This window comes from Ylistrum balloti, unplaced genomic scaffold, assembly GCF_031769215.1.
Source record: "Ylistrum balloti isolate Yb309-2 unplaced genomic scaffold, AGI_CSIRO_Ybal_v1 Utg369850, whole genome shotgun sequence".
Taxonomy (NCBI): domain Eukaryota; kingdom Metazoa; phylum Mollusca; class Bivalvia; order Pectinida; family Pectinidae; genus Ylistrum; species Ylistrum balloti.
In genome coordinates this window covers 1,240,754-1,256,706 of record NW_026782003.1, presented here as the reverse complement: position 1 = coordinate 1,256,706, position 15,953 = coordinate 1,240,754, and the positions used below count along the sequence as shown (strand labels likewise).

The 15,953-nt window shown below is 34.2% G+C and overlaps 1 protein-coding gene across 1 annotated transcript; it reads right to left on the bottom strand.

The window, feature by feature from the left end:
- Positions 1–1,812: 1,812 nt before the first annotated feature.
- LOC132545502 (uncharacterized) lies at positions 1,813–15,921 on the bottom strand. The gene is made up of 7 exons (XM_060209184.1): positions 15,835–15,921; positions 12,940–13,006; positions 12,550–12,615; positions 11,165–11,253; positions 7,467–7,677; positions 5,339–5,664; positions 1,813–4,572 (listed from the first exon to the last, which is right to left on the bottom strand). The coding sequence occupies exons 1-7, from the start codon at positions 15,919–15,921 to the stop codon at positions 1,813–1,815; spliced, it is 3,606 nt and encodes a 1,201-aa protein (XP_060065167.1).
- Positions 15,922–15,953: the final 32 nt, after the last annotated feature.

The following is a 15,953-nucleotide window of genomic DNA, read 5'->3' as shown; positions in this document are numbered from 1 at the left end:
ATTTACCATATTTTAAAAATTCTAAACAAGAAGTCAAATGGGCCTCTCATGGTCTTCAATGCTTTTCATGAATACATTAACATTTCACATCATTTAGAGTCATGGTTAATCAGAAGAAATCATTTAAAAATTTAGATATATTTGATCTGTAAGACCTTGAATATGACTCATGATCATTTCTTTTTGGAAATTTTGTCATGTAGTATCGACCAAATATTACCAATCTATGCGTCTTGGTTAACCGGAAGAAGTTGTTCAAGGTTGGAACAAATCTGACCCCCATGGTCTTGAATAAAGCACAAGGTCATTTCTCATGAGTGTAACCGCTAAATATCATGACTCCAGGTGATGCAAAACCACAGTTAAGCTCATTTGGCCATTCGGGCCAGGTTACCTAAACATTAGAAATTTTACATATGTGCCGTAAGTGATACATAATCCTAGAGCAAGAGGCCTAGCAATGTTCAGTTGAGAGAATTGTGACTTTTCACTTGCAACTCAAATAAAACTCCAGGTAACTAATAATCACATAAAACTTTGACCAAAGTGAGAAAAGTGAAAATATGTTTATAGATATTTCATTCATCAATGTGCAACCTCAAATGTCTTGAACTTTGCTTTGAAAGGTAACTAAACTGAGTTGTTTTTCTTAATTCTGAAGAGAAATACATTTTCATAGTGCAACAGTTATGTTGATCTTCTTGTGTGCTCCCAATAGGTTTCCTCACATTGTGTCAAAAAGGGTAACTGTCCAAAAATCAATGTTTTAGACACATATGGAAACTATGTATACAGTGGAAAATTGTACTTCTTAAGATCATAAATCTGAAATTGTATTTGCAGTCTGCATGTTCATGATACTTGTATATCTGATAACTAACTCATCAACAAATATTATTAAAAGCAAACACTATTCTTTTTTTAGCAGTGTAGCATAAACTTCTGAACAAGAGGCCCAATGAAACCTGCATTGCTCACCTGGTATTCAATATTTAACAAAAATAGAATCAGTGTTAATATCATAAATATATTGACATTTACACAATTGGCATACCAAGTGAGCACATCCAATCGATTATAACCATTTTCACAACAAACAGCTTCTAATGATCATCTCTAAATGATGACAGTTGTGATCTGGATTTTTTCTCTTGAAATTTGTGGGACTTTGACCTAGAAACGACTTTTCACCATGTATACTGCTTCTCTGGTTAATGAGAAGAAGTCTTTTACAGATTAAAAAAAAAAGATCCCTTTCGCCTTCAGTATGAGTCAAGGTCATTTCTTTCAACAAAAATTTGTCAGTCATAATAGTAGGAACATACAAGTCAAATACCATGCTTCTGCCATTCAACCACAATTAGACCACTGTGACCTTGAATAAGGGTCAAGGTTATTTCTCTTCAAACTATTTGTTGGGCTTCATCCTAGGAACCTATGTTAAACACCACGCTTCTGCAACATTTGCTCACTCAGAAGAAGACATTTAAAGGTTTTAACAAATTTGACCCCTTTGACCTTCATTAAGGGTCAAGGTCATTACTTTTCACAAACTTTTTTGAGCTTTGTCCCAGCAACCAACCCACGAAATACCATTATGACATCTGGTCAGCTAGTTATTCAGACCAAGCTGTTTTAATGGGAACAGATGGAGAATACCATGCAACAGCATTAGCTAATTTGGCCCTTGTGGCCAGGCGAGCTTAAAATTGATTGGAAGCAAAATGATACATTTGATTGTCAGAAAATAAAGCCTTATGTTTTACTATACAATTAGGTAAATATGTAGGTATATATGGATTTGATGTACAACTAATAGCTTGGACTAATGGTAAGAACCATCTCATCTGAAGAATCTGAATCTATATCTGAGTTTGTTGCATGAATTGTAGAGAGAGTATTGTCAGGAAGGAATTGTGGAGTGTGCTTCATCGGTGTGCTGCTGTGTCGCTGATTGTTGGTTAATAGTTTGTCTCGCAGACTCACGAATGCACCATTTGGTCTTTTAAATGATTTTGTCCTTTCCACATTGTTTGTACCATTCATGTATGATCTTGGGCTTGATTCCAAGGTTTCACTTACTGTCTTTAGACAAGTGCTAGTACTTGGTGTAAGTGCTTTTGGTTTTGAGCTGATCTTAACAAGGGGAGATTCACATGTTGACTGCAGTGGTTTATCTTGCAAAGTTGTCCTGATCTTGTCTGGTATCAAAACATGCTTTGATTCCCAATCATCAGAATAACCTTTATAAGTACATTCAACACCGCTGTCTTGAAGTGAGGAAACTAAACTGTATCCATTATTTTCCTGTTTCCCTGCCTTCCATGGTATTGGCGACGGAAAATGTGATTTTCCTGCTCCTTCTGTTTCACCCTTAGGCACTGAAGTAGTGCTTTGATAGTTTTCCTTTCTATTGAAGTCCTGACCACCAGAATGCTTTTGATTCCTAAGAGGTGAAATGCTTTCTAAATGGTCTTGTGAAAATCTTTGACTCCTGTAATTCTGCTCTCTTTTGTTGTATAGCTTGTTCTCTAGTTGTACTTTCTGACCTTCACATGTTGAATACGATGGATTTAGATAGCTTTTGTTAGGGCATGTAGATAGATGTTTTTGTGAATATTTTTGCAAAGGCCTGTTATTGGGCTTTGGAAAATGTTGTCCTTTAGAGACTGCTGTCATTTGTGAAGAACTCTCTACACCAAACGTATCAAAAACATCAAATGCCCTTGCATTGCCCTTGTTAGACGTGGACTTTTTCAGATATTGACTTCTGTTGGAAGATACTGAGAGTTCTTTGCTTCGAACTTGATCAGGAGACAGATTCTTCTGCTGAGAATTTCTTGTTGTATGTCTGTGATACATGTTGTCCACATTAGTTAACACTGCTTCTTTTGGCCTTTCTGAGGTTGAACTTTTTTCAATCTGATTCAACTGTTGCCTTGATTTCAAAGGTGACATAATTTTACTCTCCAAATTATAATTCCTTGTTGGTTGTTTGTGGGGTGATGATGTCTTTGCTAGCTTTCTTACGGTTGACGAGGTAGGCATTTCCACTTCACCTCGATTTTGTTGAAGAGTACTATCTCTGCTAGAAGAGGGAGAAGATATAGACAGTTTGAGCCTGGCAAATATGGCAGATGGGGAATCAGGATTTTTACGAAAGTAAGGATGAAACCTTTGATCACAACTTCTACTCCTCCAAGGACTGTTTCCATTTGGTGACATAATCTTATGGGGGCTGCTCGAATCATCAGAACTGAAAAGGGATGCTCTATTCTGTTTCCGTGTCATGTTAGGGCTCTCCCATGAACTTTTGTTTTGAAAGCTTTCTTGTGTACCATGAGGACTTTTCAGTGAGCCTTGTGGAGTACTAAAAGGACTTTTCCATGTTCTTGTGTTTGTTTTTGGTGTGACTGGCTGTTCCTGGGATACATATTGGTCCTCTTTTGTGAATGAAGTTCTGGTTTGCTTCTCTGGAGAATTCAAGTTTTGGACTGAGTTAAATTCTGTGATTAACCTTTGAGGTGTTCCACTGTGTTGTTTATCCTGGTGGATCATTGTCACCTGTTTATGCAGAAAGTCCATTTCAGTTTCTGTATTGATAATATCCATCTGTTCGACTGAATCTGCATTACATTTTTGCCGCTCTAGAATGACGTTTACCCCTAGGTTGTTGTCAAAAGTGTTTTTGCTGTCCTTACAAAATACCTTGTCAGTGCTGGAAGTGGCAAGTTGTAGTCGTCGTCGGGCGTTCACTTTGTATCTCTTATCACCATGATCACACAAATTATTTGTGGTTGGAGAAAGCCATCGATAGACTTTCTCCATGGAAGTTAGCGGATCCATTGCTATTGTGGATGCTGTCAGTTTTCCTTGAGGTAAATCTTTGAGATTCTGTACCATTAGTTTACTTGGCACAGACTTGCTGACAAGCTTATTAAAAGTGTGTTTTTCTGTGGTATTTGGTAGTGGCGTCCTGCTTCCTTGTATTTTACGTTCCCTACCCTGTGCTCTGGACTGTCTTCCTATATCTACAAATTTTCTTTTTCCATCTGCTTCTAATTCGGATTCATTTCTACCCCTGAATTTCACATGGTTTTTGTGGTAGTTCTTATTTAAGTTATCTGATTTGACATCCTGGGAAAGCTTTTCTGTACGCCAAGATATGTACTTCTTATTAGGTCCATGCAAATCAAAGGACTGTGGTTGATTTTCATAGTCAGCATCACGTGAAACTTTCATACCTGTAATATCTTCATCAACTTTATCTTCAGCATGCATCTTCTGATCTGATAACTGATTTACCTTGCTATATGTTATAGGTGATGTTAAACGTTTAACAACTGTTTCTGGAGATTTCCTATGATTATCATGTTTATCTCTTGGCAGTGTTGAGGAGTGTATACATTGTCTTCCAGAAGACGTTTTCAGATCTACGATAGAGATTGGTTTCTCTCTATCAAGAACAACAGCATTTATATATTTCTTACTCTCCCGCCACCTGCCAGTTACTTTTGAAGAAGGACTCAGGTTAACTGACCATTCCACGCCATCCGAGGATCGGATTCCATCCTGTATTGAAAAAGTCAACAATAAAATTTGAAACAGCATAACAGAAGCAATTCAATGTTCACAACTCTTAATATATTTAGAATCATTGAAAATCAAAAAGTCACATTTCATTGTTATAAAACTTACAGGATAAGGTAAATTATGAAACCAATGTTTATTACACATGAATATTTTCATTGGTCATGAAAGTGAGAAAATACCAGACAAGAATTTCTCATAGGTGGATGTGTAATCAGTGATACCATAAAAAGAAAAATACATTAATCGAAGAATATATTAATAAGATATATAAATGTATCAGACAATAGGTATAGACAAATCTTCTCTAGAATATAGTTTGATATTCACAGGTACAGACAAATCTTCTTTAGAATATAGTTTGATATTCACAGGTATATACAAATCTTCTCTAGAATATAGTTTGATATGTGAGTACAGAGACCAGCAACATATGATAACATAAGTGACTTTGGCATTTGATCTCGTTGACTGCAAATAATCACAAGCAAGTACTCTTATTTTGGATTTAATGAACCCCTAAAGAACTGACTATATAGCATAGAAACCAGTTTGTGACAATTACATTAACAGCCAATGATGATAAGTGATGAAGTGATAATTCCTACTATATCAAATATACAACCTCACACTAAAAATACTACGTCACACTACAAATACAACAAGTTGATCTTCTCTGTAAACAACAAAACTGCAATAAGATAACATAGTAGATTTTCTTTGATTGTCCTCATAATCAAAGACTTACATGAAGGTTAGAGATACCGCTGTCCTGTGAGGAGGATATCAGGGTAAATTGGTCCTCCTGTCTGTCCAACCAATCATCTCCTCTGTGGTTTTGTGGGCTCCACATGTTCTTATCCTGTCTCTGATGACTAATTGTGATGTCGCCAACATCAGATTTATCAGAGTCTATTTCTGATTTCTCTGATTCGATGTGATTCACATCATTATTATCACTGTTCACATCCAAATCATCCTGCCACTCGTTGTTTGAGTCTGAAGAGGAGGAACTCAAAGTTTCTGCATCACTAGGTTCCCCTTTGTCATTTTCAATGAATGTCATCATCGTCTCTGTTTAATTGTAAAATAATTCAGACAACATTTAGTTTTATAGTCATTTTCAATCCGTGAGACAAAGTGTGTCAATTAAAAAACATCTAACCAATGAGCTTCCAACATTTCATGAAGGGAGCAAAAATATGGACAATTTTATGTAATTATATTTCACTGGCAACATATAAGAACTTAAAACTGAAAAAAAATACTTTAATTACACTGTAGTGATTTATGAATTTTCTCAAAACAGCAACAGTGACCTTGGCCCTGAAACTCAAACTTGTCCAAGATATTTTGTGCTTTAAAAGTTAGGAAGTTTGATGAGAATCCCTTGCTGAAGGAAGCTGCTAGAGTGCTAACAATTTCTAAAAAATAGTAACTCCCAAACTTGAACTTGTCCTTGATATTTTGAGCTTAATTATAAGTGCGTGAAATTTGATGAGAATCCCTCTATGAATAAAACTGCTAGAGTGCTGACAATCTTTCACATATGCTGGTAGGGATGGATGGAGAGGGAAACCTGTCCCCCCTTGTTTCACCAGTAGGGAACTTATAATTTACACATGCAAAGGGATATATGTTCTATCATGATAACAGCAGCTTTGTTGGTGTCGATATTGTCACACTACCTAATTTAGAGGGTCCCTTTGTGATGTTAACTATCCAACAGAATTGGGACATTTCGCAGTGTAATAAAGAACCGTGGTGACGTCATGGAGGTATCTTTAACTGACTCTATAAAACTGGTACCAATATGAATTAAGACAAGAGGGCAATTTGGTTAACTGATTTAAAAGACCTGTACATGATAAATAAGCAGTAGCAGTAACAGGAACAATTTTAGAATGATAAAACCAGGGCTGAATATTTTAGCAATAAAGGAGAAAAAAAAAACAGTTTCAAAACATTTCCTCAAAATTTCAAGTCAATGGCACCAGTGCAATTACCAAGAAGTTTATATATATAATATAAACTTTATTTGTTTTACAACAATTGCGAAACAAGTTATTTAAACTTATACTAATCACTCTTGTTGGCCAAATGCGCGCCTGTCATGCTCACCTGGTATATACATACCAACCAAATATCATGCCTCTCCGCCTTTCAGTTCATGAGATGTCATTTAAATGTTTTAACAAATTTGACCCCTGTGACCCTGAACATAGGTCTGGGTCATTTATTTTTCCAAATTTTGTTAAGCTTTATCAAAGGAACATACCAGCCAAATAAAATGCCTCTCATCCTTTGAGTTCATGAGAAGAAGTCTTTTAAATGTTTGAAAAAAAATGACCCTATTTAAGTTCATTTTTTGTTTTTTTTCAAAATTAGTTGGGTTTCATCCTAGGAACATACCAGTCATACTAGATTTTAGACAGACTTGAAAAATACTAACACTACTGCGGACCATCTCAGAAAAAAGTTTAAATTTAAACTATTTACACACAGGGCACAGCGAAGGATGGAATACACTAAATGGCTATAGGTCTTTCTGAGAGAGTATACAAGGAATGCCTAAGGTATATTGGCTAATGGTTTCTGTCTTCGTAAAACAATCAAAGTAACATGACACTATATACCTCGTTCCTATCTAATAAGATTTTTTTTTAATTAGTCCTGTTAAGTAGCATCACACTGAACTTTAAAAAGAATTCATAAGGTACTGGCCAACTTAATCAAGCAAAGATAATTCATAAATTAATTTAACCTTCTGTAAAAATTTTTGCCAAGACAGAAAAAGAAACATGTTTTGGGAGGGTCAATATTTACATTCAAGAATTATTTTGGGTGGAATTATTTGAAAAATTTGGATGGAATACCTTGGAGTGAGAGAAGTTCAACAGCATCTTCAGCATCATCAACTTGTTCTGCGAGTGAGAAAGTATCCAATCCCTGATTAGGATGTTTTGATTCTGTCAGAGAAAAAGTGTTGAGACTACGATGAGAACGTCTAGACTTGTCCAGCCAATCATCACCAGTTGTCTTTACACCAATCCTGGGCACAAATGAACCCCCTGAGGAATTCAGCTGCTGAAATGTTATAAACTTACAATGTCAAAAACAAAAACACAAGACAAATAGAAACAACAAGAGGTACAATGGGTCTGCAATACTCAAAAGAACAATCACATTTTCTTGTGGGGCTCAATTTTTGTGGTTTTTAAATAAAATATGTATACTATTTCCTCAGTAATGATTTCCAGGCAATATTAACTAAATAAATCTACTTATACTAATTTTAACAGTTCATTGACACATGAATTTGTGGATTATGAGTACCCACCATACCAATGAAAATAAATCATCCACGAAAATTACAAGAGTTACAATTTAAAGTCTTGGTTAGTATAAGAACAAGTCATTTGAAGATTTTAACAAATTTGATCCCTGTTGTTTCATCCTTGAAACACACCAGCTGAATAGTATGACACTTTGCTTTATGGTTATTATCAAGAATAAGCCATTTAAAGAATTTGATCCCTGTGATCTTGAATATTAATCAAGGTAATTTCTTTTGCAAATATTGTCCAGCTTCATCCCAAACATATTAGCCACTCAGCAAAATATTATGATTCTATGCCTTTTGGCTCATATTCAGAAGACATTTCAAAGTTTAAACAAGTTTGATACCTAAGACTTTTAATGTGAATTGATCAGAATAACTTTTTTGGCAAACTTTGTTTGGTGTTATTCCATGAACCTACCATCCAAATATCATTTGAGACATTTTGGTTGATCATATGTCATTTACTGGTATTTGAAGCTTTGGACAAATTTGACCTTTGTGAATTTGAATATAGATCAAGGTTATTTAGGAGCAAAAAACATTTCCTTTTATGTTATCAGAAGACAATATTAACCAATCATTATGAACAGCAAATTCACTGGTAAATGAAAACTTAAAACGATGACTTCAGTGGATTTTCAGTAACTACTTGACTAAAGTCCTACTAGATGAATATTCTTATATATCAATATGAAATTATTGATTAATATTAATTTTAATCACATCTTAATTCTACTGGTGTGATTGTAAACATGTATCAGAATAATATCATTCATGATACAAGTCATACGTATATAAACAGGTTATAATCTCTGACAGCCAAAACTTGGTTACTGGTTTTAATAAACCATCTGACAACTGTACAGTTTCCTGTTTATAGTAACTGGTGTTATTAACACAATGAACAATTCGTCAGGTTTTTGTTTTCGTTTTTCTATATTTGCGAACAGTGTGATGTAATGTGAAATAAGCTTTCATGATCTTAACAACAAAACAGAAGAAGTATTGTAAAGTTTGAATGGTGAGAAAATTCAACAAGTAATTAAATACTGAGAAAATCCTTGAGGTAACACTAGATCACCATCTGTCATTTTCGGAACATGTAGATTCTGTATTAGCTACGATAAACTGTGGTCTAGAGCAGCTTCGACTTATAAAGCTGTACTTATCAGTAACTGGAGGGCTGACATATTTTAATTCTTGTGTACTTCCACATTTTGTTAATTGTTGTACTGGGTGGAGTGGCTGTAAGGGCAGTATAATGAAAAAGCTATATAAATCCCCAAAACGTGCTGCACCCCTCGACTTAGATGCTCCATTTGACACCCCATTAAAAGACATGTTTCATCAGTTAAAATGGATGCCTATTGCCTTATATATACACAGTAAAGAAAATCAATAATTACTTTCAAATGTTAATGGATTTGTTCCCGATTATTTATGCCCTCGTTTTAACCCCGTAAACAATGTCCATTCTAGAATAACACGCTACACAGACCAGCATTTTTTTTTAATGTAAGCACAGAACTGAATTTTATTCAAGTAATTTTATTGTGTCCGACTGTCAAATCTGGAACCAGCTTCTTATTGATGTAACATCATCACCATCATTAAGTAATTTTAGAAAGTAAGCAATAAAGCATTACTGCGATATGTCCCTTTAAAAGGAACAATATCACCTTTCTAATATATGCCGTTTTAGCATGTATTCTGGCAATCTTTATATCTTGCTATATTATAATGCATGCTGGCAATTTTTATATCTTTGCTATATTGTAATGCATGCTGGCAATTTTTATTTCTTTGCTATAATATAATGCATGCTGGCAATTTTTATATCTTTGCTATATTATAATGCATGCTGGCAATTTTTATATCTTTGCTATATTATAATGCATGCTGGCAATTTTTATATCTTTGCTATATTATAATGCATGCTGGCAATTTTTATATCTTTGCTATATTATAATGCATGCTGGCAATTTTTATATCTTTGCTATATTAGCATTTATGTATATGAGGCTTCGGCCGTATAACTTAATTAGTTACCATAAGCATGAAATTTGCGCTTTCTGTGATAATCAGGGTTTTAGTTATTATTGTATGTAATTTATTTTTAGTCATATTTCATGTATTTTAAGCACAGTATATCCTTTATCTATGTAACTTTTTAACTTTAGAATGTCTGTAGATTATTATGTACCTAGAAAACTACACTAACCTTGAGGACTCTGAAGGAGATTAGCCCTTGGTTAAATTAGGCTCAATAAATAAAGTTTACTGGTATTATCATCATTATTGGGTGTGTGACGGGTATTTTTAAGGCAAGTGTCATTCAGTCAAGGTAGTGTATCAGGGATCTTGAGAGGAGATCCTAGAGGGATCTTGGTGCTCATTATGCCATCATTTGATCTTAATTTGCTCTTTAAAGGTTAAATATTTTCCTTTCTTTTCTCTTCTTTCCTCTGCTTTTAACCCTATTTATATGAAACCTGAAAATGCCTCTCAGTTTCAGATAACAATTACTATTGTTCAAAATGTTTTATTTCTCAAAACCAAAATTGATCAAGATTATCAGATTCAAAATAATGCGAGCCGACACTATCTGTTGTGTCTACCACCCATTGCTGTTTTGATCAGAGATAGCCGAGTTCATCAAATGACCTTTGAGGACCTCGTTTTAACCCAATGTTTTGATAGAATTTCTTACTTTGTATAATTATGTAATTAGCCAAAACTTAATTTATCAGCCATGGTTCAATTCTTACTTTGTAAAATGACCTCTTGTTTCATGATATATGCATGACAGTCGAAATAAATCAACTTGAATTAATCAGAATCTAAAATTGCATGTGCAAAGACATTGTTTACTCATTAGCGTTTGTTCGCTCCTATTTTGATAAATTTTTTGATGTTGCAAATACAAAAATTTCATAATCAACAGAAAGTACACACTTGTAACAGATATTTGAATGTTATAATGCTTTTTATCAGTTATGAAATGAATATTTAATATAATTAAGTCCCTTACTTATGGTATATTTCACTTTTTCACTTTTCTGGGTGCTATGCCCCCCCCCCCCACACACACACCTTTATTATCTTTGTATTCTTTATCTATATTTTTTCCAGACCAGGATATGTTTTGCATATATGTTAATATAATAAATCAATATGAGAAACCAACATTTTGAGATCAATATAAAAAAGACAGAGAGTGTTTTCTCATACCTTACTGCCATAATCAGTAGATTCACTCCCTGCAGTACTCATTGAATATGATAACAAACTGTTGTCCTCTTGAATGAGCATGGATTCTTCTATGGAAAAAATAATGACAAAATCTATACACAGTCAATAACATATACTAGACACAGCAGCATGTTGTCAGTAGATTTATTTTGAGTAACTTGATATACATGCAAACATATAGACCGAGATTAAAAATCACAAATTTAATTTAACACACTGCGGTCTGTTGTCAGAATTCATTATCATGATTTGTGATTAAAATATTTTCAGTGTTGAATGATCAGAATGGTGGTTTTCCATTGGTTCCACTTAAATCCATCTTTGTTTTTGTTCAGAGGCAAATAAAACCAAACAGTGACAAAGTTGTTCTGTTCCATCTTTGACTCTTTTGATCAAACTTTTAAATTTGCATTTAGACACCAATTCAACCAATATCCATGAAAAAGTCAAGTTGTGTTTAGCAGCCTATATAACATGGTGTAGTCTGCGAAGCACAATGTCATAATCAGGATATAATTTTCATCATTAGGATATTTCTGTAACCTACATACATGTATATACTTTATAAAGATGATAGATAGAAAATGCTGTTTCTTATTGAATATCTTAGTATTTTCTTTGTAAATAAATGATGATTATTAATAAAGAAAATATCATTAACTTTTTATTTTCAAACTATTTAAACTTCAAATTTTTTGTCTCAAAGATTTCAATGTCTATCTCCAACAAAAACATGTTCAGGTAATTTAACAATTACCCAAGTAACTTCATAGGTTTAATGGTAACATACACAACAACATATCAAATGCATGCATTGATACAATATCCAATCCAAGGTTTGTCAGTAATGCTAACGAGTACAGTAAATAATGTGATCCTCTAATTTCTAAGGATAATTTCAGTAAGGTTTGGAAAAAATCCAAAGATAAACTTCACAGAAGAAATTGATTTAAGCTTTCGCACTTATAAAAAACTGGTTGGCCCTATTGCTGAATGCATATGTACCATTTATTTCTGGTCCCGACATTTGTTCTTGTAAGTTTAAAGTTTATTAAAGTATGGGTAAATGAACACCATATTGCTGCATGTCATTTCAAGACTTACAGCACCTCAGTCATCGATATTGAATATTATACATTATCATATATATTGTAACCATGGTTATAAAATTGTGTGTAGAAATCTCACTTATCAAGAATAAATCAAGAATCTTTATAATTGCTACGATGTAGTTTATCAGCACTCCTGGCTTCATCCTTGACAGGGTATTCTATCGGCATAACAGAAAACTCAGATTGATGAAGCATTTTGTGGTTTCAATTTTGATTCTCTTTGATTATAAAGCTACATTTTGTATATCATACCTTGCCTTTTTGTGTGGCATAATTTAGTGTGACCAAAATATCTGGGTGACTGTCTGTGTAGCATTCCTGAAAAAAAAAAGCAATCATGTACATAGCTATATCATACATATATTAGGCTAAAATTTGAAGATCTTTTGCTTTGTATATTGTAGAATTTATGTTGTATTTGATAGTCTTATCCTGTTTAACTAACAACTAAATAGGTTTTATAAAACAGGTGCTAAATTACCTATACACAGAATTTGCTTATTGCATTGTCTCTGAAAAAACTTGATACTATATTTTTTTTGTTTCTCTAAGCACTATAGCATTTCCTTTATAACAGGTCATTGTGGTCAGTACTTTACAACAATAACATCGTTAATTTGAAAAATTTATTTTAAAATTTACCTTTGTTTTTTGTTATTTCCAAGTTCTCTAAATCCACAATGTCAACATATTTGGAAGGTTTTCCATACTAGAAAAAAAAGAAAATTGGTATATGTTTGAATATGAAGTATTTTTTCAGAATGTACCAGTAATTTAAATTCCATCAAACCAATATGTTATACAGCAAGAGGTCTATAGCTCAAAACAGTCATCTGATGATCAAACATCAAGATATAGCTACAATATTCAGTATCCAAATGAAATGAAAAACAGAAATATTTGGTCAAAACTTTTCCACAACTGCAGGAGGTGAACAACACTTATATAAGAAATTACTGTCCTTAATTTGAAGACCAAATCTGACTAAAATCCATTCAACCATGTAGGTAGAGTAGCATTTTAAAGTAAACTTTTAGCCAAGTTCCTGTTAAGGGGTTCCCATCCCAATGTCCCTAGTAGTCAAATCAACTTAATTTATTGGAGAATGATTGCCATTTTTCAGTGATGAGTCAGATCAAGTTTGGTGAAATCCACAGAGGTATCAAAGATGATTAGCATTTACAGACAACACACGATGATGGAGGCATGATAGCAATAGATCATATTCAGATTCTATGGATCAGTTGATCTGGAAACAGCTTTAATTTATGGAATTTATATAGTGAATGGAAAAAAAAACTAGAAAATGTCTGTAAGACATGAATGCCCCCGCCCCCCCATGTGAAATAATAGTGAAAGGTCCGAATGAAGTTGTTAGGTGGTATATACTGATTTGGGACACGGCGCGGCGCGACGGGACGGACATGGGCAACGCTATATGCCCCGGCCATAAATGGCGGGGGCATAAAAAAAAGAAGGTGGCCTGGGAGTTTACTGATATTAATTAATGTGCTCCATGACCTTATTGAGGAAGTAGGTCAGGTATATGGGGTGTTAGTTTCAAAATTTGTTTTTCAGCCAATTGGTACAACTCTACCATATAATAAAAAATAGAACAGAAATTCTTAAAACACAACCAGAAGAAGTGTTACATTTCAATGACTACACAGTCAACTTTATCAGATAATCAGCCAGTGTGAAGCATACTAGCACTGACATACATATAGTCTCCAAGATGGAAGGGGATCAACAATTTTTATGTAGCGTTGCCCGTGTCCGTCTGTCCCGTCCCAAATCAGTATATACCACCCAACAACTTCATTCGGAAGGCAATTTTCATGAAACTTCATACAAATATCAAGTATGGAAAGACCTCATGCAGTGTTGAATTTCTCAGCATTCTAAAAAAAGATGGCCACCAGGGGGAGATAACTCAAAAAAGAGGAACATCATCTTATTTCTACATAATTTGGTACTTGTGGGTTTTAAGGCATAAGGAACTAATATACTCCCTCATTTTTTCCAGAGAACAAAATTCCAAATTCATGTACGTTAAATCAACTTGTCAATTTAAGTATGAAACTTAAGTTGTACATAGTTGCATACAAATTAACAAAATCATCTCTTTCGGACCTTTCACTATTATTTCACATGGGGGGGGGGGGGGGGGGGGGGGGGGGGGATGGGGGCATTCATGTCTTACAGACATTTTCTAGTTTCTAGCTGTACTACATACATCTGTATATAACCTTATGTTGTACTCTGAGCTAGAAATAGTAAAAAGATTACAGAAAAAAGTTCACAATATTGTTATAATGTACTGTAGTCAATTTGGCTATGCTTTGTTTAAAAAAAAAAGAGGATAAGTTGCTAAGAAGTTTGGGATTAACATCCTCACAACAGCAAGGTCTTATAAGGATGGATGTCAAGAAGGAGACATATAACTACATTGTATATTTAACGCTAAACATGTATAAAGTATACAATGAAAGAGTTTAAGGGGCAAAGCAGGAAATAAAAGAGAGCAAAATATCAAGATCCTAAGTGGGGTAGCAGATATATTTTGGTCTCCTTCAATTCCCTTGGAAGACAGAGAAAATCTGATTCTGCAGGGGACCCGCCCTCTGAAATTACAGTGGAATGCAGCAGACTAAATTCTGGGTTCACCAATATCAATGTTACTTAAACAAAAGGTGTCCAAGAAATCACCCCAATCTACAAGGATAGTAATCTAGTATTGTCATCAAGAGGTCTGCCAAGGGACTTGATCTGTTATAGACAAAGATGATACATCATATACCCAGTTGGATTTATTTTGCCGGATGATATGCAAGGATGTAGATTTAATCATACTATAAATAGAGCATATTCGTGGAAATCATGTTACAAGCAATCATGTGGATTGTTTTTTGACCAAGTCACCCACTAATGCTGTTTCAACTTTATGAGGTTATATTTTTATCAATGAATGGGTCATCTAACACTTCGTATATTAAACTCTGTGATTGTCTCCTAAGATGTCGGGTACGTTGCTGTAAACATTGATAATGATTATTTGGGGTTTCTGCTTTGGATTTCAGATTACAATATTCTGACTTTGGTTACATTATAAGGTTTTCTGAAATACAACAAATGTTAGAAATGATTTTGGTGCAGCACAATTAACTGATAAAGCAACCCATCACCAACATCAACCTGGCTCTGGGACATTATATGTAGGTAGATAGTTACTAATACTAGTAGCATCCGGCCCATTTGTGAATTTCATCGGTATCCCACAGGAATCGCACATTCTGTAAGTTATGGATATTAGTATACTGCTGAAATAGCAGGAGCTGTATAAATATAATATTATCAAAATGACAGGGATGATACAGTCTGCTGTTTTAGTAGGGTAGGCATATACTGTAATGGTTAATCTTATAAATGTATATTTCATAGAGTAATAGATGGAGCTCAGACATTACGCTTATCTATGATGGAATCCGGATCTGAAAGGAGGTATCATATCATACATTTAATCATAATTCTATTTACCTTTTCTATGATGGCATCAATGTTGGCATTATAACGTCGGATGTTTTCCCTTTCTTCTAAAACAAATCTTTTCAAATCGCCCGCCATGTTGTTCGATCGGAATATGACGGTAGAAAAGT